At 53.8% G+C, this 25,511-nt stretch overlaps 9 protein-coding genes across 9 annotated transcripts; 6 read left to right on the top strand and 3 right to left on the bottom strand.

Moving 5' to 3' along the window:
* Positions 1–261: 261 nt before the first annotated feature.
* On the top strand, positions 262–1,629 carry COCCADRAFT_37234 (uncharacterized protein; the record flags this gene model as incomplete). Its single annotated transcript, XM_007714622.1, has 1 exon — positions 262–1,629. One exon carries the CDS (start codon positions 262–264, stop codon positions 1,627–1,629), a length of 1,368 nt encoding a protein of 455 aa, XP_007712812.1.
* Positions 1,630–2,179: 550 nt separating this feature from the next.
* Positions 2,180–2,886, top strand: COCCADRAFT_26695 (uncharacterized protein; the record flags this gene model as incomplete). Its single annotated transcript, XM_007714607.1, has 2 exons — positions 2,180–2,238; positions 2,292–2,886. The coding sequence occupies 2 exons, from the start codon at positions 2,180–2,182 to the stop codon at positions 2,884–2,886; spliced, it is 654 nt and encodes a 217-aa protein (XP_007712797.1).
* A 383-nt stretch (positions 2,887–3,269) lies between these two features.
* On the top strand, positions 3,270–3,455 carry COCCADRAFT_60560 (uncharacterized protein; the record flags this gene model as incomplete). The annotated part of the gene is made up of 1 exon (XM_007714623.1): positions 3,270–3,455. A coding segment is annotated over one exon (186 nt), but the record flags the coding sequence as incomplete, so codon positions are not given.
* Positions 3,456–3,687: 232 nt separating this feature from the next.
* Positions 3,688–3,918, top strand: COCCADRAFT_97504 (uncharacterized protein; the record flags this gene model as incomplete). Its single annotated transcript, XM_007714624.1, has 1 exon — positions 3,688–3,918. One exon carries the CDS (start codon positions 3,688–3,690, stop codon positions 3,916–3,918), a length of 231 nt encoding a protein of 76 aa, XP_007712814.1.
* Positions 3,919–4,940: 1,022 nt separating this feature from the next.
* COCCADRAFT_26696 (uncharacterized protein) lies at positions 4,941–6,740 on the top strand (the record flags this gene model as incomplete). Its single annotated transcript, XM_007714608.1, has 1 exon — positions 4,941–6,740. The coding sequence occupies one exon, from the start codon at positions 4,941–4,943 to the stop codon at positions 6,738–6,740; it is 1,800 nt and encodes a 599-aa protein (XP_007712798.1).
* Positions 6,741–7,507: 767 nt separating this feature from the next.
* On the bottom strand, positions 7,508–9,147 carry COCCADRAFT_97566 (uncharacterized protein; the record flags this gene model as incomplete). The annotated part of the gene is made up of 5 exons (XM_007714625.1): positions 7,508–7,585; positions 7,661–8,062; positions 8,126–8,703; positions 8,750–9,035; positions 9,091–9,147. 5 exons carry the CDS (start codon positions 9,145–9,147, stop codon positions 7,508–7,510), a joined length of 1,401 nt encoding a protein of 466 aa, XP_007712815.1.
* Positions 9,148–10,053: 906 nt separating this feature from the next.
* Positions 10,054–11,632, bottom strand: COCCADRAFT_26698 (uncharacterized protein; the record flags this gene model as incomplete). The annotated part of the gene is made up of 4 exons (XM_007714609.1): positions 10,054–10,058; positions 10,101–10,453; positions 10,519–11,270; positions 11,327–11,632. 4 exons carry the CDS (start codon positions 11,630–11,632, stop codon positions 10,054–10,056), a joined length of 1,416 nt encoding a protein of 471 aa, XP_007712799.1.
* Positions 11,633–13,716: 2,084 nt separating this feature from the next.
* On the bottom strand, positions 13,717–17,313 carry COCCADRAFT_37238 (uncharacterized protein; the record flags this gene model as incomplete). The annotated part of the gene is made up of 2 exons (XM_007714626.1): positions 13,717–17,088; positions 17,296–17,313. 2 exons carry the CDS (start codon positions 17,311–17,313, stop codon positions 13,717–13,719), a joined length of 3,390 nt encoding a protein of 1,129 aa, XP_007712816.1.
* A 2,097-nt stretch (positions 17,314–19,410) lies between these two features.
* Positions 19,411–23,894, top strand: COCCADRAFT_37239 (uncharacterized protein; the record flags this gene model as incomplete). Its single annotated transcript, XM_007714627.1, has 7 exons — positions 19,411–20,202; positions 20,259–20,339; positions 20,390–21,760; positions 22,301–22,824; positions 22,877–23,500; positions 23,550–23,817; positions 23,874–23,894. The coding sequence occupies 7 exons, from the start codon at positions 19,411–19,413 to the stop codon at positions 23,892–23,894; spliced, it is 3,681 nt and encodes a 1,226-aa protein (XP_007712817.1).
* Positions 23,895–25,511: the final 1,617 nt, after the last annotated feature.

Genomic DNA, 25,511 nt, shown 5'->3' on the forward strand with positions numbered 1-25,511 from the left:
GGTTTGTGTTTCAAGCGAGGGTAATTGGTGGCTGCAGTAAAGAATTGCCCAGCATGCCTTTCTCCAAGGCTAGGGGTTGTTCTCCCCGGCCACCTTACCGCACTAACTCGAGGCTCACTGACGGCCAGAGTATTTAGTCTAGACAATCTCTCTGTACTGAACCCATACTCAGTCACATATCCTCTGCCTCGACCGTTAGCCTTCACCTGCAAATTCATTCTTCCATCATTCATCATCATTCATCCCTACTACTCTATAAACATGCCGGGCTGTGCATGGAAGGAGACCCGCCCAGGGCGCTGGGAGCGCCCCCAAAGTTACCTCGAGAAGATGAACATACTTACCCGCAATGTTCCTAATGCTATTGGCCGCGATAACTGGGCCAAAAACGCTGTTGCTAAACTCAAATTCCACCCCGATATCAAGGATCCCGCTGCCTATCTTAAAACCGCATGGAAACAGGTCCGCTACAACCATCCCGAAATTGCCGCTTTCCCATACAACGGCAACTATGTCTACCGTGTCGGCGACGCCGAGTCCATCACCTTGTGGGTGTCGGCCACTTTCTCCGTTGCCGAGGGTAAAACAGTGGATGAACTGTTGGGGCGTATCCCAAGGAACGAACAGATGATGTGCTACTTCCTTCCCGATACATCCGAAGTCATGATCTGGTCACCACACTACCGCGTCGACGCCCGGGGGGCAATCTTCTGCCTCAATCATCTCGTTGAATCACTCGCCAACATGAATCCAGACTTGGTGTTTGGCGGATGTGCCAAGAACTTGACTCCCAGCATGGAGGACACTCTTCACATCAGTCACGAGATAACACCCGCCATTGAAGCTCAGGCAGAGAGCCGGCTCGCTGCTCTTGAGCCACACAAGCCAGCCCTGGAGCTGAAACCAAAGGTCAAAGCTCAGAGGCCGGGATACACACAAAGACACTTTGTCAAACTCTCCAAGAGCGACACAAAACTTGTCATGGATTGCTGTGACAATGCAGCGCTCGCCTTGGATGTGGCACTGCATGCGGCTCTGGTGAACGCGGTAGTAAAACTGGCACCAACTGAAGAAGCGCGGAGCTTCATGGCTTCATTCCACTACAATCTCCGTGTCCTTATTCCCGAGGGTGAGGCTCCAGAGAACTCGCCAACAAGCTACACGAGCGTGCTTACAACCGAGGTGGTTGTCTCACCGTGGACCGACTTCGACTCGTATTACGCTCAACTCGCACCAGTCTATGCCACTGGCTACGCACCGTACTTGGGCTCATCTCCTTACTTCCACAAGCTTCTTGAACAGAGGTTGACCGACTCAAATCTCGGAAGCAACGGAGAGACGGACGGGCAGTTGCAGCCGAGGTTTGCTTTCTTGGGAGCCATTGACGACAAGCTATCCAGCAACATTGGTGACGGCCTTGTTCAGGTAGAGGACTTTTGGCTCGGTGCCGAGACGTTAACCCTACGAATGATGGTGCACACCTGGATATGGCAAGGTCAACTTGTGCTTAGCGTATGCTACAACCAGAATTACTGGGATAAGGATATTGCCGAGAGCCTACTCCGGGGAATGCAGGAGACGCTGATAGACGTTGCGCTCAGGAAAGGTGTTGGTAAAGTTGGCCTGTAGTTGAGTCCTTTCTTTCGCACCGAGGTTTTTTGCTTTTGAAGTAATAATATGATATCCCTATGTAAGACTGTATTACAATGATATTCAGGAAACAGACTGTCTGATGTCTCTTTGCATTTGCCAATACCTTGACCTATTGCCAAGCCTCGTATCCAACAAGTCCGTAGATACAGATATATGAATCGTGCAACACCCGGCAGCGTCATATTTCGTTCCAAGTGCTGAACTCATCCAGCCTTTCATGACTATGCGTGCACATGACTCTGGATGAAAACAACAAGACTTCGCCACAATGCAACAGACGGGTGGGTGGGTGACAACGGTAGAGGTTGGAGGCGGAGTGCATGCGCACGGACGCGGAGATGTGCGGTCGGCCTCCGATCCAATTTCTGAGTCTCATGCAAAGCCCACTGTAGGGCAACCAGGCGAGGCATCACAACGCGCATTGCACTGTGCCAAAGCCAATGCACCACTGAATAGTCGCAATATCCAAATCTGATATCTCGCAAATTCTCTCCAGAATCCACACGTCTAGTCGCAGTCGGTCGCAATGGACGCCGTACCCATCTCGAAGAAGCTGATCGCCTTTGGCAGCAAGAAGATCTACCTGTATGCCGCACATAATGCATACGTATGAGACAATTGAACTAAATGATCTTCAGCCCCAAATTCACAGTTGCGCTTGTACGAACACCCAAGCTATCGCCCTACCACGCTCGCTTCCTCGTCCCGCTCGACTTTTCAAAATATGATCTCCGCGACTACCTCTACCATGCGTACAACGTCAAATGCTTCAACATCCGCTCGTACGTAAAGCAAATGCCCGTACGGGACACGCGCGAACAGCCACGGCACTGGTTCCGCCCAGAATCTCAAAAGTACATGACTGTGGAGATGGAGCAGCCTTTTGTGTGGCCCGAGATTCCCGACCTGGAGCCATGGGGACAACGAGAGAAGCAGGATGAAATTGAAGAGGCATCAAGGACAAATGGGGCTATGGACAGCAATGACAAGCGCGAGGCGGCCCGGAAACTGCGGGAGCAGGCAAAGAAGTTGCTATACAAGGATTTGGGTCGTCACGGTGAGAGATCACAATTATCAGAGGAGGTGGATGCACAGGATTCAGAGGCTCAAATGGAGCGGGAGCGTGAAGAGAGGATGCTGAAGCGTATGTCAAGAATAAAACTATGGGAGAAGGAGAGGACTGGCAAGACGGTGGAAAGCGACAACCGCAAGCACTACGCCATCAAGGCCTGAGCTGATTGAGTGCTATGTATGTATGCTTGTACTATATGCATCGGGCCGGAACAGAGGATCATGAATACTGGGATACAAACTCGGGCTCTTACTACTGGATTGTCTATTATGATTTGTACTGCACAAGTGACCAATGATCAGGACATGGATCCGACAGCACAATTATCAGCTGGGCTTATATGCGTCTCAAGTCAGCGATAGACGTCTTCGGAGAGAAAAGGCCAACATGGTGCCTCAGCACAGGGCGCAGCGTTTTTCTTGGTGGCAGCGTAGTTGCTCCTTCCTCAAAAGTGACTGACTGACCACACACACACCATCAGCATCATTCTCATCACTGCCACCTCGCACAAGACATAGTGATTATGATACGAGCAATTGTCTAGACGGAAGCTACACACGAGAAGTGGAGATTGGTGGCCGAGAGCAGCAAGCCGTACTTTAGCATCAGTCGTGCACTAGAAGAATTTTCAAAAGACTTGGAGCGGCAGATGGAAGACATGACGGCGATGCTTAGTCTAGGGGAGGAGGGAGCGTGTGCGGGCAAGGACGGGGACGGGGAGGGGAGGGGAGGGATTATGGCAGCGGAAAGCGTAAGAGGTAAAGAGAGTGCTGCAGACGGAGCTATCACGGTGAAATGATGTGCAATTTAGCGAAGCGAGCGGATAGCATGGAACAGAGCTGGAATGTCTATGCGCTATGGTGTCATAGAGTGGACGGCAACGGAACAGAGAAATGAGTGCAATTGTGAGGCTGTCTCTTGGCCCGGCCGACCAAAGGTGACCGACTGGCTGCTTTTCCTACATGGAGCCCAAAGGGTCTGTTCCTGAGTGGTGGACAGGGCCTAAACGGCTACTACGCGTGGGCACTAACCAAGATGCCGTGCCTACCGACTGGTTCCTGGGCGAAGAAGCAACGACACGACCCCACGAGTTGCCACGCAAAACAAGAAACAAGAGGCCGCCTTCGGGCATCACTGAGTTGTTTTTTGATTTCATCAGGCAGCGTCTGGCGGCCATGGTTCATGGGTTATAGGGTTCTGGGCCATGCCGACATGTCAGGCCACGGGCTGACAGGTGTATCCTCGCATGTTCGCTGAGGTTCGCACGCTACCACCGACATGGGCCAATAGGAAGCGACTCACGTGGTGCTGTGTCCATTGCACCCCTACACCTGATGGCTCCGGGCTTCGTCATCAAACCAGGCCGGGTGAGTAGGAGGCGGAGGCATGCAGCGCCAAAACTTGGAACTGTGGCTAGGGAGCCTTGCGACCTGAAGGGTGAAGAGCACAGCACAGCACAGCACAGCCGCGCGACACCACAGTAGGGCGGAATGCGTCAAGGCGCTGGTGAGCGAAAGGAGGGGTGGTGAGAAGCAACACCGGTCAAGGCAGCGGATAGGGCCCGAGAGGGGGGGGGGCTATGGCGGGCACCATGTGCATGTTCGCATTGGCAGCGAGCAAAAGAAGGCATGCGCTCAATGGTCAGTCAGCAGGTGGGCGAGGGCGAGGGCGTGGCTGCAAAAGCACAAGCGGCAAGCCCAACAGGCAGCCTGCCGTTACGTCATAAGCAGGCCCTGGGCACTAAAGACACTGCCCACCTTCGCACCAGCATCACACACACGGTAATCTCTACGCCACTCCGCCTGGTCCGACTTCGATACTAACATCCTTGGGCCCCAGGCCATCCATCCCAACTGTCATCATTACTCGGCCTGTTAAATACATCTGCCTGCCGCTGCCCTGCGACCCTCGACACCTTCCCCTACCCTACCCCACCCACCTTGTCACGTCACTTTCCAGGCACTCTTCATTCTTCGTTGCGACCGCCTGCCCAACAAAGATTTGCCCCAAAGGCAAACTGAGAAAGCTCTGAGCACCACGCTCCTTGGTACGCTGCCTGCGCCGACCTTCTTGCTCCCGCTCGTGCCCCCCCCCCCCAACTAACAAGCCTTGCGCAGCCGACCCCACCCATACTACATTTTGGACCTTTGAGAAAGAGAGAACAACAGACGCATACGCAAAGAGCATCCGCCCATCGCGGGTACAGAGTAGCACCATGTCCGAGTACAGCTATGCACCACCTCGGCACCGAAACCGGGAGCCCGAGTACGTGACCGAGACGACTTATATTGAGCGCGGCGGCCGTGGAGGCGCAGTGCGTGATCTCGTCTACCGCCCTGCAGCCCGAGAGGACAGCATCGAAGAGATCCCCCGCGACTTCCCCCCTGGCACCGAATTCAGACAGACCAAGTACCGTGAAGAGTATGCGCCACCTCGTCGCACTCGTTCCATGAATCGTGGCTACGACGACGACTACTATGACCGTCCTCGTCGCCGCGATCGTGGTGGCCGTGACCGCGACTACGATGACTATTCCGAGTACTCTGAGCGCCCAAAGCCCTCGCGCCGCAAGTCCATTGTCGACCAGGTAAAGAGCTTCGGCGAGTCGGCAGGCCTAGGAGGAATCATCGGCGCCGTCACTGGCCGCGAACGCTCCCGCTCCCGCTCTCGCTCTCGTGACCGCGATCGTTCCCGCTATCGTCGGGACGACCGTGGATATGACAGCGACAGGCATGGATATTACGATGACCGCCGAAGCCGTTATGGCTCCCGTTCACGTAGCCGTAGCCGAGGAGGTGCCAAGGAAAAATGGGAGCAGGCTGCTAAAGCTGCTCTTGTCGCTGGTGCTGTCGAGGCCTTCCGTAGCCGCAAAGAACCAGGCCCCTGGACTGGTGCCAAAGGCCAACGTATTGCCACTGCCGCTATTGGTGCAGCTGGTATCGACGGTCTCATCGACAGAGACGGAAAGCACGAGAAGAGGCACGTTGCTGAATCCGCCTTGGGCGGTCTTGTTGCTTCACGCCTAGCCAACGGCTCACGCTCGCGCTCTCGTGCTCGCGGCCGCGATGGCTCCAGGTCTCCTTCTCGATCCCGCTCTCGTGCTAGGTCCAGGTCTAGGTCCATCTTTGGACGCTCTCGTTCCCGTGGACGTTCCCGCTCTCACTCAAGCGATGACGGCAATCGTAATGGTCTCGCCAAGGTTGCTGGCACTGGTGCTGTACTCGCTGCAGGAAAGGCTCTCTACGACCGTGTGCGCTCCAAGTCTCGTTCTCGACGCGAGCGATCTCGTTCTCGCTCTTCCAGCTCCGACAGCTACGTACCATCGCGTAGGGGCAACCGCCGCTCGTACAGCCGAGGCCGCGGTATGGACGACCAGTATTCCGAAGCCCCTTCCAGGACTAATTCAGATCGCAGACTAGCTGCTCCCGCTGCGGCCGGCGCAGGTGCTCTAGCAGCACAAAGCGGAGGAGGAGAACGGGGGCGATGGAATCCTAGTAGTGATTCCGAGTCGTCCACCGATATGGAGGAAAAGCGCAAGAAACTTCGAGGTAAGGAGCTTCTCACTGCGGGTTTGGCTACGGTAGCCACGATCCACGCCGCCCATGGAGTATACTCGTCAATGGTCGCCTCGGAAAACCGTCGCAAGCTCGTCAGCGAAGGAGAAATGTCACCAGAAGAAGCACGTAAACGAAAATCCAAAAATATGCTCCAAGACGCCGCTGCCGTGGGTATTGCTGCGCTTGGTATCAAGTCAGCATACTCTGAATGGAAAGAGATGAACGAGCAGCGTCACAGCGTCAAGGAGCTCGAAGCCCGTCGTCGCAAGAGGAGAAAGATGAGAGAACGACGAGAGAAGGAGGCCCGCCTCAATGCACTCGGCAACATGAATGGTCCAGGCGCTAATCCGTACGCATATCCTGTAGCTGCCAACCAGCCCTACCCTGCTACATCCTATGCTGATTCCAATCCATACGGTGCTGCTGTGCCGCCGCCACCCATGGGTGCTAGGTACTAGACCTTCTCCCTTGTTGTTCCATTCCCGGCCTTTCAACTCTTTTTTGCTATTGTTTGTTCATTGCGTTGGGAAGTTGGAGGTTAGAGACGACTGTTCGATATCCTTTTTTCTTTGTTTTCCATTTTTTTGGGGGAGGAAATGCAAAAAGAAATGGGAATATTACAAATGACCCCTTTTCTCTTTGTATATTGTTGCCGGCTCCTCTTTCTCTTCTCTTTTTACAAGACTCTCCTTGAACACATGTATACAGACCATGCGGAAACGATGAGGTTTTTCCTTTCGGTAGGATTAATGAGGAGGAGCATTGGTTGGATTGGGAATTGCTGGAATGCGGGCACGATTATGAATAACGACTCTATGACGATTATATATGTAGACATCAAATGATGAGATTTTGTTTTTTTGGAGGTCACCTACTTTAAATTTGTTCTCTCTGTTTGAAAGAAAAAAAGAAAAAAGTTCAAACTAGAGGAAAGAGAAAAGTCTAAGATAACGCATGCTACCTTATTCACGTAAGGGAGAAAGGGAAACTCTATGAATGTGAGAAAGTCGACATGTCTCAGTGGAATTGCAGCCCGACACTGATATCATTTATAGCTAAGAGCTGAAAATGAACCACCGAACAATCATGCCACCCATACATGGGTTGGAGAGAAGATATCTGCAATGCCACCTAACCTTTGACCTTCTATGAGCGATGACATTCCCGCCCGACAAAATGCCCCCCCCCCCATACATTCAAGTGCCATGGGACAAAATCCGCACTTCTACTCCTCCTCCTCCTCCTCCCCATCCATCTCTGGCTCATCCACCGCCCAAAGAATAAACGGCCCATTGTAGTCCAACTACATAACATACGTCAGTATACATACACCCTCATCCTCCCAAGAAAGGAAGAGGAGAAGAAAGGTGAGACTTACCTGCGTGGCCACCGACTCAGACGCAAACCACCACCTCCCCAAAATCATTCTCCCACCGGGCATCACAACCCCCTCATACGCCCAAAGATTATCCTGGTCAGGATCCTGGTAGTCATCGCTGAAATGCTTCATGAAGGTTATACGCTGCCAGCCTGGGATGCCGCCTTGAGGCGGAAGAGCATTAAGCCAGCCGAGAGCGCGGTATTCGTCGTCAAGGTCTTGGCCTGTGCCTTCGAATTGGATGTTTTGGGATTGTTTGGGGCAGTGGCGGGCTTGTGTTTTGAGGGGTTGGGCGCTGGTGGAAGGGAGCAAGGAGTGTAGGCGGGATTCAAAGAGGGCGGGCCAGGTTAGGGGGCGGCGATTAGAGAGGTGCGCTGGTTGTGCGAAGACGAGTTCGAGGGACTGTTGGGTTGGGGAGTGTTGTTAGTGCGGATTTCATGTTTATACTCTGATGCTGCGGCTTACTTGAATCTTGCCTTCGTCAACGTTCTTGTCAATGTATATTTCGTGACCTGGGCCTTGCTTGCGGAGGCGCTGGACTTCGGAGTGGTCGAGGAAGGCATAGGTGCCTTTCCAGTATCTGCTGAGTGTATATGCGCCCTGACGGAGAGGCTCTCTCCAGGGCGAGGGTTTAAGGGTTGCGTATAGCTCATCGATTTTGTAGAACAGAGTTTGGGCTTCTTCGTTCATCATGTGGTGGCGGAAGAAATTCATGCTGTGGAGAACCCATTCCAAGTTCACCTTTTTATAGTTGTCCAGGAAGATGGGGGCTTCGGTGGTGGATTGATAAACGGCAAACTGTGACTCGTCGAATGCAAATATGTTATGTTCTATGCCGGGAAGATTGAAAATGAACTGTGAACATATCAGCTTAACAGCTGCCAGTGTCTCATCAACGTGTGCAGGTTCGCCACGGCGGACTATGGGAGGTCGTCGGTCATTATTTAGCAGACGGGACTCGAGAATGAATTGAATGAGGTGAGCGTGATTCCTGCAACGGAAACGCCCATGCTCATCAGTTTCGGTGGCACCCTGAAAGGATTCTGTATTCCTCGTTAGATATGCTGACTTGTGCCGGGATCTACATACCAATGATCAAATCTTTCAACATCTTCACAACCCGGGCCTCAGTTTTACCATGGCCACGAAAGAAGCCGTACTTGGTGCCGCATCGCAGCAGCTTGGACCGGCGCTGATACATGCGCCGCAGCTGGTTGTTGGGTGTGCCCTCCAAGAAGTCATACTTCTCACGGAACTTTGCACGCCAGAACGACTGACGATCGGCGTCGATGGCATCATTTGTAGAACGGCATATCAACCGGTATGTCGCGATGTCCTTGTCGTTGTCAAGGTAGTGGACGATGGCCTTGTTGAGCTATTGGAAAAGTCAGCATACATATAGGTAACAAGTGGGTAGCAAAATCATATACCTCGATGGGAAGAGAGTTGAATGCAGTATTACTGAACGGACCCTGAGGTCGCGACATGTCGACTTCACACATGTGTACCAGAGGTAGCAGAAAGATCAGTTGTTGATCGATTCGAATGTCTTGAAGATCGAGAGAGTTCTCAAGACTGGCTGAGAAGAAAGCCTCTTATTGTTTGGGTTCGATGTGAGAGACAGAAAGCACTCGAGCTAACCGTTAACGAGGGCCGGTTCTCACTTCACAACAGAGGTGAAGGCAGCAGAGCCGCACTGACAGCAGGCGATAGTGCAAGTGGTATGTCCAAGCCAAATACCACTGATATGTTAAACTCAGTGTGTGATTCAACACATTGACTGACTTTCCCAGTCTACTTGATCTATAGGCATTGCGTATATATCAAGAGAGAAATTGGTAGCCACGGTCGGCATAGGTATGCATCGTTGGTCTTCAGTGAAGTGGCGTTGAGCTTCGGTGAGCAAGAGCTGCAAATAGACGCACGACTGAACGAACACGTTTGTCAGCGACAGAAGTGTGAAATAAAAGGTATCTCCGTATTGATTCCAGAGCAGCAAGACCTGAATGCAGTGTTCGAAGCCATAGCTGGCATTCGTGTATGGAGTGAGATGAGAAGAGCATTTTACGTGTGATGATGATCGCAACTGCACATGGCTTTCCAGGAAGGCACACCCCCGATATTGCTTATTGACCTGTCATCTCAAAAAGCTACACGCCCATGCATCTTATGTACGACTGCCGCTTTTGGTATGTCACACAGAGCATGACTCGGTAAATCGTAGTGGCAGTGGTCCATAGTACAATCTCACACTTCCGAGTTGCATCAACACATTTCAAAGCATCGACGGATATAATTCAATATATACTTAGGGAAGAAACGTTATATACCAATTCCCTCATAATCATGCCACCGAACTGATGCGCACCCACAAAGAGCTGCTATAACCATCCTCAAACTAAAACACTCATAATAACTGCCACAGCAACCCAATACATACCACTCCATCTGCCCAGAACCACACTTGCAACATTCGGCACAGGGCTCTGTCCCGAACTCGCCGACGCCGTCGCAGTCGCACTGCCAGCTACATCACTTACATCCGCAACCCCACTCCCATCCTCCTTTGTAACAACGAAGATCTCACCTGTAGAATCAGAACTCATGTACAATCTACCCTTAGCATCCCACGCAAGACCAACAGGGCGGAAGCATGAGCGAGGACAAGCAGATAGATCTGGGTTAGATACAACATCGATGGCTGCAGTGGTGCTGTTGGATGGGGCGACAGGCGAGCCAGCACCGTTGAAAGGGATGAGGGTGAGTTTGTAGCCAGCGGGGTCTTCACGGTTCCTGTTGAAAGGAATGTTAGTACCAGTAGTGGATTTGTTGGGGGGAGAGGGGGGGGGATTACGTACCACGATCCGTGCATAGTTACCCATGCTGCAGTGCCGTTGGGATTGAACTTGATATCGAGGGGGGCATTGTGAGCTTGGAAGGCAAGACGGGGGGCAATACGGTCGTTTTGGCAAAAAGTGTCATTGACGGTTGCGTTTTGGTCTCCGATGGCGAATTGTTGGCCAACTTCACCATTGAAATCGGGGATCTCAGAGACATTCCAGGCTGTGAAGCAGGAAGGGTATCCGTGATTTACATCTTGAACGTCGCTTGCTGTTTTATTGAGGAAGCCATGGAAATTCATTTCCTCGCCGGGATTGTTTTCATTGATGAGCTGGCCACTTCGCATGATGTTGTCGACGCTGTTTTCTACAGAGTAGATACCGCCTGTTACGGGATCCTCAGCTATACCGACTGAGTTCCTGAGACCCCAGCCGAGAAGTCTACCGGTTGAGGCGTGGTCATAGGCTGAAGAGGTCATGTTGTTCACATTGTAGGCCTTGATCGTGGATACTCCAGTAGTCACGTCCAATGTCTGGAGATCGATGTTGCCCACACTACCGCGGGAGACGAGCAACATACCAGGGACCTTCTGGGACATGAGCAGTGTACGCGTAGTATGTCCCTCCCTGTCTCCCATTCCTTGAACAACATCTCTTGAATCAGACGTGGTCTTGCCTTGAGAAGCATCGTAGTCCCAGGCGAAGACATTGCTATGGGAAGACGCGTACAGAGTATTGCCATCTTCGGAGAAAGCAATGCCATGATTCAACTGACGTTGTTAGTCAAACTCCGATGGTCATGGCAACGGACGACGGCCAAACTTACAGAGTCATTTTCAATAACCTTTTGCACTGGACCCTCAACGCGAACACAAGCCCCATCGCCCGTCAGGGATAGTCTGCTAACTCCATAGCCCTGCTCAACCACCAGCAGTCCACCTTGACGATCAAACAGAATGCTGCGAGGGTCTCTCAGACCATTTGCTACAACCTCGACGCGAAATCCCGGGGCGACCGAAGGAGCCGCGTTCTGTGGGGCAATTGGCTTTTCGCAAGCTGTACCTTGCGCTTGGACCGCTCCTAGAATGGAGAATGCGCTCAGGCCGACTGTTACCAATTGCTTCGGCGCCATTATGGGACGAGTCGGATGACGTGAGAATTGCTCGTAGATGGATTAAGCTCAACGATAGGCTCGAACAAGAGAAGCCCTGGGCGTCAGCAAGGATTCGGCGGCTAAGCCAAAAACACGCAAGATGGAGATTGGGTTTCTGAATAAGGATCTTTGGCGTATGTGACTAAGTACTCGAAGTAGCTCACCGGTGGCCGCGTTTTAGTCAATGGCTTTTTTTGTGGTGAGTTGGGGTCACGATAATACCTGAGGTGTCGCGTATTTCCCGTCCACCTCTTGGTCTAGTAGCCGCTTCCAAGACGCGATCCACGTCATTGACCTTCCCAAATCAAAGGATGCCGCGCCTTCATCCATCCGATGCTGGGCTACGGCCGCATCCTCAAACAACCACACCACACTTGCGCAATCGGCAATAATATGGGAGCCATTGGCCCTAATGTTACCCCACTCTGTGGTGCGAACCGCGTATCGTAACGGCCAGGTAGCCTGTCGTTATAACGAGTAATTATTAAGTGGCCCAGGCAAGTACTTGGAAGGAGAACGTCGAGGATGCTCCGCAACTCTATGCAAAGCTACTGTAGGCGAATACGTATTGCGCATTTGCATTTGTGGATAGGACGGACGAGTTAATGGGGGCGGAATATAGTCCCGAGGAGTATTTTGTTGCAAGCAATACCGTCTTACTTACATGTTGGAAAACCGGAATATGCAGCCCAGAGCGACTGTGCAGAGGATTAGTGCATGGCAGTGCCGGACTTGCCGCCAACGCCGGCCATGGGACCGAGACGCGGCGTCGGGGGCTGTCTTGTCGTTGACTGAATTGTCACTATAGCCCGACTTGGATTATTGTCGAATTGAGAATGCGTGAAACGCGCGAGGCCAATTAAGGCGTGTGCACGGAGGGAGCCCGTCTCGCTTGGTTGTATGCTCATCGGGGCGTGCAGCAAGGCGGCTTCATCCTCCGCATCCTCACGGTCTTCTCACCCGCTCGGGCGGGTCCGAGAGCGAGCGGCATGCAAAGACGATCACAGTGGTAGTGATTACTTATGTAACCGCGCCGCATTGCAGCCGGTACCTGCGTACCTCGCCTCTCGATCTGACATGTGTGAAGGGAGAATCGGAGCAGTAGCGCGTGGCTCGATTGTCGCATGTGCATCAGTCGGGCCCAACAACGGCTCGGCAGCTATGGTTGACATTGTCTAGAAATGCTACTTGGACCGCACATTCTCACATCGTGCGAGCCATGCGGGCTAGTCGCCGTCCCGGATACAGGCCGTCTTGTAGCAGAAAACAAGTACCGGATCCACCACGGCTATTTGTGCATCTGGGCTTTTACGCGGTTGCTAGGGACAACACTCATGGCCTCGGGCCGCGACATTTCTCTGACTCAGGTTGATTGCAGACATTACATCATAATTACAGGAGTACCGTTTGATAAGCTAGCGTTACAATGCTGTGTATGTATTCGCGTCTCAAGAGACTGGGTCGAGGCCGTCGTGTATCAATGCTATGATTTTTTTGACAAACGCCCAATGAGGTTCAAGATACAAGAGCATCAAGAACATGAGAAAAAGGAAACAAAGGAAAAAAATCCCCTAACCCGCTTTTGTACACGATGCCGACCGGTGAGAAAACGGGCCGTGAACTGCACGGCAGACCTTTTCCACACCCAGAGACTATGATGTGCGCCATGATTCCAAAAGGACACTGTAGGTCCTTGGTGCGCCATGATTCTCGATTAAACAAAAATTGAGCATACTCTATGGTTGCTCTTGGTGACAAATGCCTCGTCGTGCTCCGCCTGCATCCTGGCCGGGGATATGCTGCAATTATGCAAGTTAACATTGCAAATACCGTGTCGCTTCAAAGTCCAGTCCTGGGCCTGTACTTGATAGTCGACCGTATCGAAATTAGTATAGGGAAATGTTGATGAAGCCAGTGCGGCTCCATCGTCGCTCGAACGCTCTGATCCAAATGAAAATAGTCCAGAGGAAACTTTTGTTCCTTCGTCAAAACTTTTTTGTGCCCTGAGAGGTGTGGCCAGCACCAAATGGATCCTGCTCCATAACAGGGTCATATTCATGAGCTCACATGACCGTCATGAGTTTCATTTGAGCCACCAGATCCGTGTCTGGTTGAAAAATATTGTCGCGTTGTGGCTGCTCTTGCATCGGGCTTGCGAGCGGACTTGAGTACAAGCCTTCCGCATCCCTAATCGTGTCTTTTACTTTATGCGTCAGTGAACTGACGTATGGCACAATTCGCCGTAGAGTCGCAGTGTCAAACGGAACCTTCTTCGTAGAAGGTGTGGGTGGTGTATCCAATATTGGTTCGTATACGCTCCTCCTCTTTTGGAGCGCCTCGATCACGGAACGCGCTTTGGCTTCTGAGTCTTTGCGGGGTCGCGTGCTAGTCGGTTTGGCCTCGTGAACTTCATGGTCGGCATCAAATATGGATTGGGATAGTTTCGGGGACGGTTGCGGGGCAAAAATGTCGTCGTTTGGTGGAAGAATAGACTTGCGGGAACGCGGTGATGGTATCCGACTCTTCATGATATCCTGGTCTGGGTTTTCTGATTGCCCCCGTCCTCTACCAAGGCTAGGACTCGCGGGCGGCTCCTCAAAACTATCGTCATCGAAGCCAGGTGTTGAAGGGGGCGAGGCGGGAGCGACATCCTGGTGGCCAGCCTCCTGGTCGGCAAGGTCTATCATGGCGTCCACCTCCTCCCACGTACTAGCATGGGGACCATCCACTATACCAAGAGCTTGAGCGCGTGTGCGGTGCTCTTTGAGCTCTTCGATTAGTAGGCCCCACTCACGAAGCAGACCAATGTTGGCCAGGACGTTGTTCTGTTGCTCTTGTATGCTCTTTGGTACCACCATTGACGTGCCACTGTCTACCCGAGGGGAAGCATCACCTTCTTCAATAGGATCGCCGTTGAGTTCAGTAAAGTCAAAGTCATCGTTCCAGTCTTCTGTGACACCCTTGCTGCCAACGCCCCAGGTGCCAAACTTGTTTGTCACGACGGTGTTACGCTTCCCAGTCAAGTCGGGGACCACGGGCACACTCTGGCTGCGAGCGTGTAACCCGCTGGGCACCCGGCGGCCAACAGAACGGCTGCCTCTGCGGTCAGCATCTTTCTTGCCGTGCACTGTCCGAGGTCGTGGCGGGGTGCAGTTGCCCGAGTTCTTGTCTGCGAGTTGTTGCTCAGACCAGTCGAAGATGCTGCTGCGGGTGTCTCTGTCACCAAACTCTGTGGTGAGGTGATGAGGCGTAGTGGGCTTGGATGTTGGGCCAGATGCGACACGACGCGCGCTCTGGGGGAACGGCGACAGTGTTGCTGTCGGTCGGTGATTGACTGTGGGAGCATCAACCCACGGGTCTTCAGCATCTGTCTCTTCTAGTGACCACCTACTGCTGTCGTCGTCGTCGTTGCCCGGTCTTGAATCCCACTCCAAGGTCCCAAGCGAAAGCGGCTTGGGCATACTCGGGGGCGATGCCGAGACAGTGTTGGGGAAGAGCGGAGCGCTTCGTGTCCGGGCGCAGCTGGGCGAATCGTGCAGAGGGTACTCGTGGCGCACGCGCACCGGTGTTGTGATGTTTTCTTCTTCCTCAGCGATACTCTGGTGGCCGGCGACACTACCAACGGCGTGATCCCCAAGAGCACCTGGTGGGAGCAGATCGCGCAGGGCAGTGACCTTGACCTTGGAGGGGGGTGACTCGTCGAAAATCGTCTCTATACGAGGGCCCCGGGCGCCGCCCGATGTGCTTCTGGTTGCGCCAGTGCGCAGCGAATCAAAACACGTCTCGCTCTGGACGTCAGTGTTGTCGTCGTCGCCGAACCCCAAGGCGCGAAGTTCATTATCAGACGAGCCGACCAATGTCGAGGCTTGTTCTGAGGGGGCCATGGAGTGACGCGAGACCCGAACGCCCGATTGCGCTAGAGTAGGGGATGGTGGCGCCTGATTGGCGCCCAGTGCGGCTGAGGGACCCTCGAGCTGCTGAGGCATTGACGCCAAGCCGAGGACAGGAACCATGCCAGCACTGGCACGACGAGCCGCGAGTGTGGGCAAGGGCGTTGATGATGCGCCGCCCTCGAGCCCGCTGCCCGCTGATCCCGCCTCGGTGGTTCCGGCAGACGTCGCAATGGCGCGCCTAGCAGCAGCCAATGCCGGCTCAACCACATGGCGGTGCGACTCTACATACGATGTGCTATGGGGTCGGGTGTGCATGGTGGGGACAAGAGGTGCCGAGTTGACCCGCTGGCTCGCCCGGCGCAGCATCGTCGTGCCTGATGTTCCGGCTGCGGCTAGCTGCTTCTTGGAGAAGGAAAGAAAGTCAGTGAAGGAGGAGCGCTTGGTTCGCAATGCATCGTCGGGGTCCTCTATCGACGGCCGGCAGCCCGTATGCGTGCTTTCTTTGGTAGCAAACGCGGCTATGCTAAACGGCGTCCCCGGCCGGCTCACGGAGAAGACGCTGTCGCCCTCGTCGCTGGTAGAATCGTCGAGTTCGGGCGTGGCTGCTGCCACCGACCTCGCAAGCACGAGTGTAGGCAAGTGCTTTTCGTCTGGAACAACCCTCTTGTAACTGCCTCTTAACGACGTCGACCCTCTCTTCTTCGACACTGTCCGCTCTTTGGTCACCTTGGCAGTGAAATACTGCGCATACTCAAACGGATAGTCCGTACTCGACGGATGCAGGAACTCCCTATTAGTCGCCAAGTCCTCGGCTGGATTACTATGCAGTTGTGCCTCGTTGTTGTTCTGACTGTGGCTGGCAAACAGCGCCGCGGTGCGCTGGTGACTTGTGGCCGGGCGGCGAAATGAAGGCCGTAGAGTGGCAGTACCTTGGGCCGGTAGTTGTTCGGATCTGCGTATTGATGATGAGCGCTTGACCAGCCTGTTTCGTAGCGATGGTGAGGTCGAGCGCCGGCCGAAAATGGAGGCTGCTGAGCCGTCGTGGGGGAAGGCCATTGCGCCATGGGGACACGAGACTGCGGGCGAGAGAGGCGCTGGGCTGGGGGTTCTGCTCGAGGAAATGGAAATAGAAGAAAGGCGCTTGAGCCATGAGCCCCGTCGCGTTGGGGGGTATCGTGAGGTGTCGGCCTCGGAAATGGACAGGTCGCTGGGCGCATAGTTGCTCACACGGCCGGACAATGGCAGGGCGGGCACGTCGTCGCTCGTCATCCTCCTCACCATCCGTCGCTGAGGGAGCGCATTTTGGCTGGGTCGAGTCGCAAGCGGTACATGTGAAGAAGGCGCGACAGGTACAGGGCCGCCAAAAGACGGCGCAGTGGTGGGCATGGCAACAGGCATGGAATTGGTGGGCAAAGGGCGTGCTGGGGCGGCCTCTTTGGTGTTGGTGTTGGGGTGGGCGGATGGGGAGGAGTTGCTCGGCGTCTCCCGTCCAAACGAGAGACCAACGGCGGATGCACCAACGATAGTGGCAGTGGCACAGAGCTGTATCACACAAATGCATCAGTCATAGTGGCCAGTACAAAATGCAGCAAAACAGGGCGAGGACGAGGCGAGTGCAGCTGCGCGGACCCGAGGCGCGACAGCAGAGGAGTGGTGATATATCAAAACAAAACAAGTGCATGCAGCAGCGTGTAGCGTCTCGTATACAGCGACCATGGGACAGACAGGTGCAGGCAGGGTGGTATTTACCGATGGAACCGTTTTCATTCTCGCAGAGAACCAGGCCGCCGGGGATAGCTCACTCGTCGAGGCGCCTGTGACGACCTGTCGAGCATTATGGCATGTCAAGGTGCCTGGTTGATGACGGATCGCGAGCCAGCAGTACGAGTCGGGGGTCGGCAAGCAGACGGCTTGGGGGGGGGAGGGGAGAGAGCCACTACGGCGCGAAGAGGCAAAGGAAGGACGGCACAAGCACCACGGCGGGCTGGAGCAGTAGAGAGGTGGAGCTCGACGAGGAGCGGACGGAAGACTGAAGAAATCCAGTGCTTGTTGCTTCTGCTGCTAGGATCTACGTACAGGGCTACCCAGTTTCCATTGGGATTAGCGAGAAGCCGCCGACGAGGGCTGATAGCGGCATGTCGAAACATAGCACGGAGGCCACACAGACCCCATGCCTCACTCTGCACCGTCATAGCTCCACGTCTGGGCCAGCAAGCATCGACGGCTACGTGCGACGGCCGCCCCCAGAGCCCCAGAGCCGCGGTGGTGCGGTGGTGCGGTGCTGTGGGCGTGCTCTTGGGCGGACGGGGGGAGCAGATTGCCATGGAGTCATGAGGAGACGGGCGTGGTGGCCAGTACCACCACGTTGCGCGTAGAGGCAGAGGCGGTAAACGAGGCCTAGCGCAGCGTAGCATGCAGCAGTAATCAGGGACATGAGCAGCCAGGCTCAAGGTATTCCTCGCCGCATCCAGCTACCCAAATATAGTGTACCAGCGAGTATGCCAGACGCCCGTCACCACCGCTGCTGATTGGTAGCCGCCCGCTGAACGGCCTGGAGAGACCCCTGCAGGCCTAGTGGAGCTGTTTGCTGATCGCGGACTCCCCAACTCTTAGAACCGGCTTGTGTACGATTGCGATGCTCTAGCTGGCCGTGGTAGCGAGACGATGGGGCCTAGCACTAGTCCACGCAGCCACCCAAGCCTCTGCATCTGCCTCTACTGCTACCCATCTCTACCAGGCCACTTTTTGACAACGCGGAGCGGCACCAAGCCCCTCGTCGTCCATGCCAGCCCCGACGCACGCGGATGCGTCAGTCTGGGGGCGACAGCACGGCATGGCCGGCGGAGAGAATTGCAGACAGCCGCCTGTTAATTGACGCACCAATTGCGCTTCTGTGCAGCCTGCTCGCATCATTGTCGACTATCCCTGATGATACCCGAAACACAGAGCACGTCAGCCCCGGAGTGGACAAGTCGACCGACGAGCGGAGGGCGGGAACATGGGTTGCGAGCTTGGTGAAGGCGGGATGTCGAGGCCGCCACCACATCTTGTCCCAAGCTGCTGTCCGCATCGGGCAACCATCTCTGCCTCCGCGGTTTCTGTACCCTCATCTTCAAGCCCAATCACTCGTCCACGTCCCAAATGCGTGCCGTGGCCAAGGCGGCATGTCGACTGACCCTGATCTGCTAAACACCTGGCAACCGTGGTTGGGACATGGCGTAGTAGTGTAGAGATTAGACGCTTGCTCGAGCGACGCTCCGGGAACGCTGTGCCCCTCCTTCTTGGCTCAATGGCCGTCGTCGACTCTGGAAAATGTCCGTCTGGTTGCTGTGGCTGGCTGTATGGCTGGAGCGGAGCGGCTCGATGCGGCTGGTGTGTTGCACGATACTGGCCAAGCTGAGTGTGACGTGCGTCTTCTCGTTGCAAAACACATCAGAAATGCAAGTGTCCGGAAGAATCCTGGGAGCGCATCACCGCTTGAAGCATCTGCAGAGACGTGGTGCAGATCTACCTCTTGCGAGCTGCAAGTCTGCATCCGCGTATGCAAGAAACAGCCTTTGCCATCATGTCGTGCCTGATTGGCTGCCAGCCCAGCCGTCCACAGTCTGCGAATCCACTTTCGGCTGCCGACGTCAAAATGTTCTTTGCTTTGGACAACGTGCCGTAGCACCGCAATAAGCACAGAACGCCCACTGCCCCGCTATTACGCCGGCCATCGTGCAGTTCGAGTAATCGGTACCAAGGCCTGTGTTCCTGGGTGTGCCCCTCTCGCCACAAACGCCACCATCCCCCCCATCGACTGCCACCGACATTGACAAGGTGGGACAGCGCCCCATCCACCACCTCCCATTCAATCCTGCCACAATGGAGTCGGAAATCAGAACACAGATCCCCAACATCGATCCGGTCCTGTCCGAGTACTCGGCGGGCTACCTGACGCATGCTGCCAACCAGTTCACGTCCGATTCGGACCCTAACGCCCCTTCACCGCTGGACGAAGCCGCAGCCACTGTGAGCGCACTGCTCTTATCCGCGTCCGGGGACATCTCGACCGAGAACCAGGCAGCCATCCAGAATCTTGTCGACAAGTTCATCGCCCGTTTGAGCTCGGCCAATGGCGCCGACGGGGAGCGTCGCCAGATGGCGCCTTCTGCCAAGAAACTCGATCAGGCTATTCACGTGGGGTCCTCGAGAAACATGTCGTCGACCATGGGTCTAGCAGGCGGTGCTGTAGATCTCGAGTCTGCCAACACCCGCAAGGTTGAGTCTAGGGTCGATCGTAAGAAGCTTGAGAAAGCCGAGCGCAAACTGCGTGCCAAGCAGGACCGTAAAGAGTTCAAGAATGTCGAATACGAGGCCTCGAAGCTTCTCCACGAGCCCAATGAGGCGCAGAGCTACGAGGAGTTCTACATGGCTGTCAATCCGCTGCAACTGGGCGATTCCGCCAATAAGAGCAAAGACATCAAGATTGATAGCTTTGATCTTTCCATGCCTGGCCTGCGTATCCTGACTGACAGTTCTCTGACACTTGCGTACGGCCGAAGATATGGTCTTGTTGGTCAGAACGGCATTGGTAAATCGACATTGCTGAGGGCACTTTCTCGTCGAGAGGTGGCCATTCCAACGCATATTTCGATTCTCCACGTAGAGCAAGAGGTTAGGATGAGCATGCCACTACTACTTTGTGACGGGCTGACTGAGTTTTTATCTAGATCACTGGCGACGACACGCCAGCACTGCAGGCTGTATTGGATGCCGATGTGTGGCGGAAGCATCTCCTCAAAGAGCAAGATGTGTGTTGCTAGATCCAAGGTTATAGAGAAAGCAAACTAACTTTGCATAGAAAATTTCCAAGGAACTTGCCGATATTGAAGCGGAGCGGGCTACCATGGCAGACACTTCAGCTGATGCTGCAAGACTAGACCAACAGCGCGAGGGTCTTGACACTACCCTAAGTGACATTCACGCTAAGCTTGCAGAGATGGAGTCCGATAAGGCTGAGTCCAGAGCTGCCAGTATTCTTGCTGGTCTTGGTTTCTCACAAGAGCGCCAGCAGTTTGCCACAAAGACGTTTTCCGGAGGATGGCGAATGCGATTGGCATTGGCGCGTGCCCTCTTCTGCGAACCTGACTTGCTTCTTCTCGACGAACCGTCCAACATGTTGGACGTTCCCTCCATCACGTTCTTGGCAAACTATTTGCAAGGCTACCCAAGCACTGTCCTCGTCGTATCTCACGACCGAGCGTTCCTAAACGAAGTCGCCACAGACATTATCCATCAGCACTCTGAGCGCCTTGACTACTACAAGGGTGGTAACTTTGATTCCTTCTATGCGACCAAGGAAGAGCGGCGCAAGACGGCGGTGCGAGAGTATGAGAAGCAGATGGCCGAACGGGCGCATTTGCAGGCTTTCATTGACAAGTTCCGTTACAACGCGGCCAAGTCTTCGGAAGCTCAGTCAAGGATTAAGAAGTTGGAGAGGATGCCTGTGCTGACGGCTCCCGAGGCCGAGTACTCTGTCCACTTCAAGTTCCCCGAGGTGGAGAAGCTGTCGCCTCCGATCATCCAGATGAGCGGCGTGACATTTGGATACACACCAGATAAGATTCTGTTGAAAAACGTAGATCTTGACGTGCAGCTTGACTCGCGTATCGGTATAGTTGGGCCCAATGGTGCGGGCAAAACGACTGCACTGAAGCTACTGATTGGCGCACTGGAACCAACCACGGGCATCATCTCACAAAACCCGCGACTACGCGTGGGTTTCTTCGCACAGCATCACGTCGACGCATTGGACTTGAATGATAGCGCCGTGGGATTCATGTCCAAGAAGTACCACGGAAAGGCGGATGAAGAGTACCGCCGCCATCTTGGTGCCTTTGGCATCACAGGCATGACGGGTCTGCAGAAAATGGCACTGCTATCTGGAGGGCAAAAATCGCGTGTCGCGTTTGCATGCCTGGCCCTCCAGAATCCACACATCCTGGTGCTGGATGAGCCGTCGAATCACTTGGACATTGAAGCTATGGACGCGCTGTCGGACGCATTGAAAAACTTCCAGGGTGGTGTGCTCATGGTCAGTCACGACGTGACGATGCTGCAGAACGTATGCACAAGTTTGTGGGTGTGCGACAATGGAACGATTGAGCACTTTGACGGCACAGTGAAGGACTACAAGCGACGTATCACTGCACAGGCAAATGAGGCGGGTGTCGTGGCCAAGCATTAGACTGCATGTAAGTACAGTAGCTGAGATGTGCAATATGGCAGACGGATGCAACGACACGCAATCCTGGTTTCAATTGCAGTCTGCGTGAAGAGTATATACTGTACATAGACAGGCGGCTCTGCGGCCTGGACAAACATGTGACGACGCGCTTGTTGGTGTTGTGATGGCGTACGGACAGGCTTCTGGCCTCTGGTTGGAGTAAGGCTGGTGGGCCGTGCTAAGCCCAAACGGGGCACACCTGAACTCACTACCAAGGGCTCCGCGTCCAACATCGACGGCTGTCCATCACCCGCTCCACCTCTGCCACCAGCACAACCGAGCAAGTCCACTCTCGCCTCCTTCACCCCTTCGCTGCCTCCCGCCTGCCCATCGCCTGTAGACCCATGCGCGCTGCTGTCCCGTAGTTGCTCCTCCGTGCGCTCACGTTTAATTGACAGCGCCTATTAGCGCGCTTGCCCCTTCGCAACCTCATCACCTGTGCCGTCCAATACTCTCACAGCTACCGGCACCTTGTCTCGCACGCAGGCTCCCGACCCAGACGGCTTGTCCGTAGTCACTCATTTGTCTCCGACTCGCAGCAATCGCTCTCCGTCTGCCTCGCCGTATCTCGTCACTGCTTCCGCAGAGAGCGCCTTGGAATCACCCACAGCCGGCGAATCACCATATCCCCCTCCTTTCTCCTCTCTCTACTTCCCGTCTGAGGACGCCGAGGAACGGAACAAGTCCCAAGAATCCCCAGAGGACGACTCACCGCCTGCATTCACCTCTGCGCCGCCATTTACCCAGTCGTCGTCTTCGGCTGCCGCTGTAGCTGCTACCAAAGCTGCGCTTCCAAACGACACCAAGGACGGCTCTAGCAGCAAGGACATCGACGACGGAGAACCACCGCCACCTTACAGTGAAGGATTCAGCCCACTCGAGTCGTTTACCTACGTCATGGCATCTGCAGGAGGTCCCGCGAGTATCATTACTCAGGTCTCGCAAACAAGCGCCGGCCCGCCCATCAACACACTCGGTGGATCTGATGAGAACATTACGTTGGAGTTGAGGTGCGCGCCTGCCTTCCAACATGAATTAACCATGAACTGACCAAGTACATAGGGGCACGCGATTCACCCTGTCGCGTGATGAGCTTCTAACCCTCCCCGAGTTTGTTCTCCTCTCGCTCTTTCCCAATGGCCTACTTCCTGATGGCCACATGAACTCCTATCATGAAGGAGACGTATACCCAGTCGACGTTGGTACCCCTGTTTCTTCTTCCTCGTCCCCTCCCTCTCCCCCAGTTTCACAGGCCACAATAGCCAGGATCCTAGACCATCTTTCCAATCCCGCATTATACTTATCTGACAATCTCTATTCTTCACAGTATGATCCCAATTCTTTGCAGTACATGCTGGAGTTCTTCCGCAATGTAGCTCAGACCATCCCCGCACCGCCTTCCCCGACGACCACGCCAGAGCACCCTGCCGAAGCTGTCCCTATCGAGCCCATGCACGGCTCTGCAAGAGACATGCTCCAGGACCGCGCCGGTATCATTGTTCTCCGCGAGGACCTTGACTTTTATGCCATCCCACCACACCGAGACATCACCCAACCGGAGATGATTGAGGTCAAGCGCGCTGCAGGTGAAGCTTTGTTACGGCAAGACGGCATTTTCTCTGGACTCAGGAAGAGCGAGGAACCAGGCACGACCGAGCAGCATCTGATTGAGATGTTGACTGCAGGGTAAGCGCACTGTTATGTTTATCTAAGTTCACCTGCTAATAAAGCATAGCGGCTTCAACCACGATGATCGATGGGGCCACCGTGCCGGCGAACCCAACAAGGCCGTCATCTGCAGTATCGCACTCGCACGCTTGAGGACCGACATCAAAGGCAACGATCTTGCTAACAGCAACGCTGTCGGAATGGCGCAGAAGCTGCTTCTCTTCTGGAGGAAACCGGCTCGTCGCTGCTGGTGGGAAGGAGTGGAGCTCGAGAACGTTAGGGGTGTCGAGGGCAAGCTCAAGGTGTGGATAAGGCGGGTTTGGACGCTGGAAATGGTACGTTTACCTTGACTTCGAACTTCTTTGGCTGTTTTGTACTAACATGATTTCAGAGCGTCATTGGCCTTCGTTGAAAACCGCGCTCTCTCTTTCCTCCCCCCGTTCTTTCTGGCGACTTTAATCATTGGTAGTGGTTCTCTTGTGTTCGTTTCCCTTTTGATGTGTCTTACTCTTCGGCCATCAAAAACTCATTTTGTAACTGTCGACGAAGAAAAAGCATCGGCTAGGTTCTTGCACCCCCCACATCGTTGTTTTTACCTTATCGTGTGTGTTTTTTTTTGATACCTCTCTCTCTCTATTACATTGGAACCGTTTGGGGCTCCCGTACTTACTACATACTCATACTTACTTTTACTACTTGTCTTCCATCTCGTCTGGTCTGTGTGTGTTTAAAGAGAAAGCTCAGTGACAACGCGCCTCCTTTCTTTCTCTCCCTTTTCGTTCAACTACAAATTTCCCCATAGCGAGCGTTAGCATTGTTGGGGGTGGGGGGTGGGTGTTGTGATAAAGCGCGATGGGAGGTGGGGAGGGGGAGGGGGGTTCGAAGTGATCATATCCTCTTCTTTCTTTTCCTTCTTTTCTCACACGCAAAGTATATATATATACATGAGTCAGTTCGTATATAATATTTTTTTTTGCGCTGGGCTAGAAGGAAGACGTTGTGTGGGTTTGGTTAATTGAGAGATGGGAAAGGATAGGGAAGGATAGCGTCTAGGGTTAGGAGAATAGAAATTGTAATCATGGTGGTTGTTGTTTTTTTTGGGAGGGAAAACACAGATTGAATGTCAATGTGTACGTGCCACGTAAGGGGGACGATGTGCTGTCGTGTTCCTGTTCCTGTTTTCTCATCTTTCTTTCTTTTTTGCTTTTTGGCAACGTATAGGGCGTTTGTGGCGTGGGGTATATGCATATGGGGATGGACGTGGACGCATGACATGGCATGATTGAGGCTGAAAGTATGCATGTGATGGTGAAAAAAGAAAAAAGGTAAATCGGCTTTGCTGGCCTTTTCTTTTCTTTTCTTTTTTCTGTGTGTGCGTCCTTGTTCGGTGTGTTGGTTTTCGCGTACCTTGCATTGCATGGTCGGGCTTGTTTGCGTGAGACAGGGGGTATGGGGGTAATAAGAGAGGGGCAGAGGGGGCATGCATGGTAGGTGTAAGATGGTGTGACACGTGATGTAAACGTGACACTTACTAGTTTCAAGCGTTGTACTTTTTTGCTTTTTCTTTGCGGAGAAAAAGGGGAGAAGGAGAGGAGATGGTGATTAAGGATTTAGGTAGAATGGGGAGTGGTAAGTTTTCTTCCGTGGTGTGTTGTGGGAGGAAGAGGTGTAATGGTATCCTACTAAAGGATTTACGTATCTCAAAAAATAGTACTGTTCGTCTATCTGGACTAAATACAAATTAGCATATTAGTTATAATCTTCAAACAACTCTCCACTCAAGAAGATCTTGATATACACCCAACCCATTAATCAATGTTTCACTGTTCAGTGACACTCCCCCCACGCCACAAAGCCCCCACACATAAGTCGAGAAAAAAGTGTCTGCACACTCTTACCTGCATCATTGACGCACAGCCAACGTATTGACACTTCTTCCCGCTGTTTCATTTATGCAGTACAACGTACAACGTGCTACACGCATGCATGCACGCCATGCTGTACACTTCCCGCCCCACATATGCCGTGC

Source organism: Bipolaris zeicola, assembly GCF_000523435.1.
Source record: "Bipolaris zeicola 26-R-13 unplaced genomic scaffold scaffold_85, whole genome shotgun sequence".
NCBI lineage: Eukaryota > Fungi > Ascomycota > Dothideomycetes > Pleosporales > Pleosporaceae > Bipolaris > Bipolaris zeicola.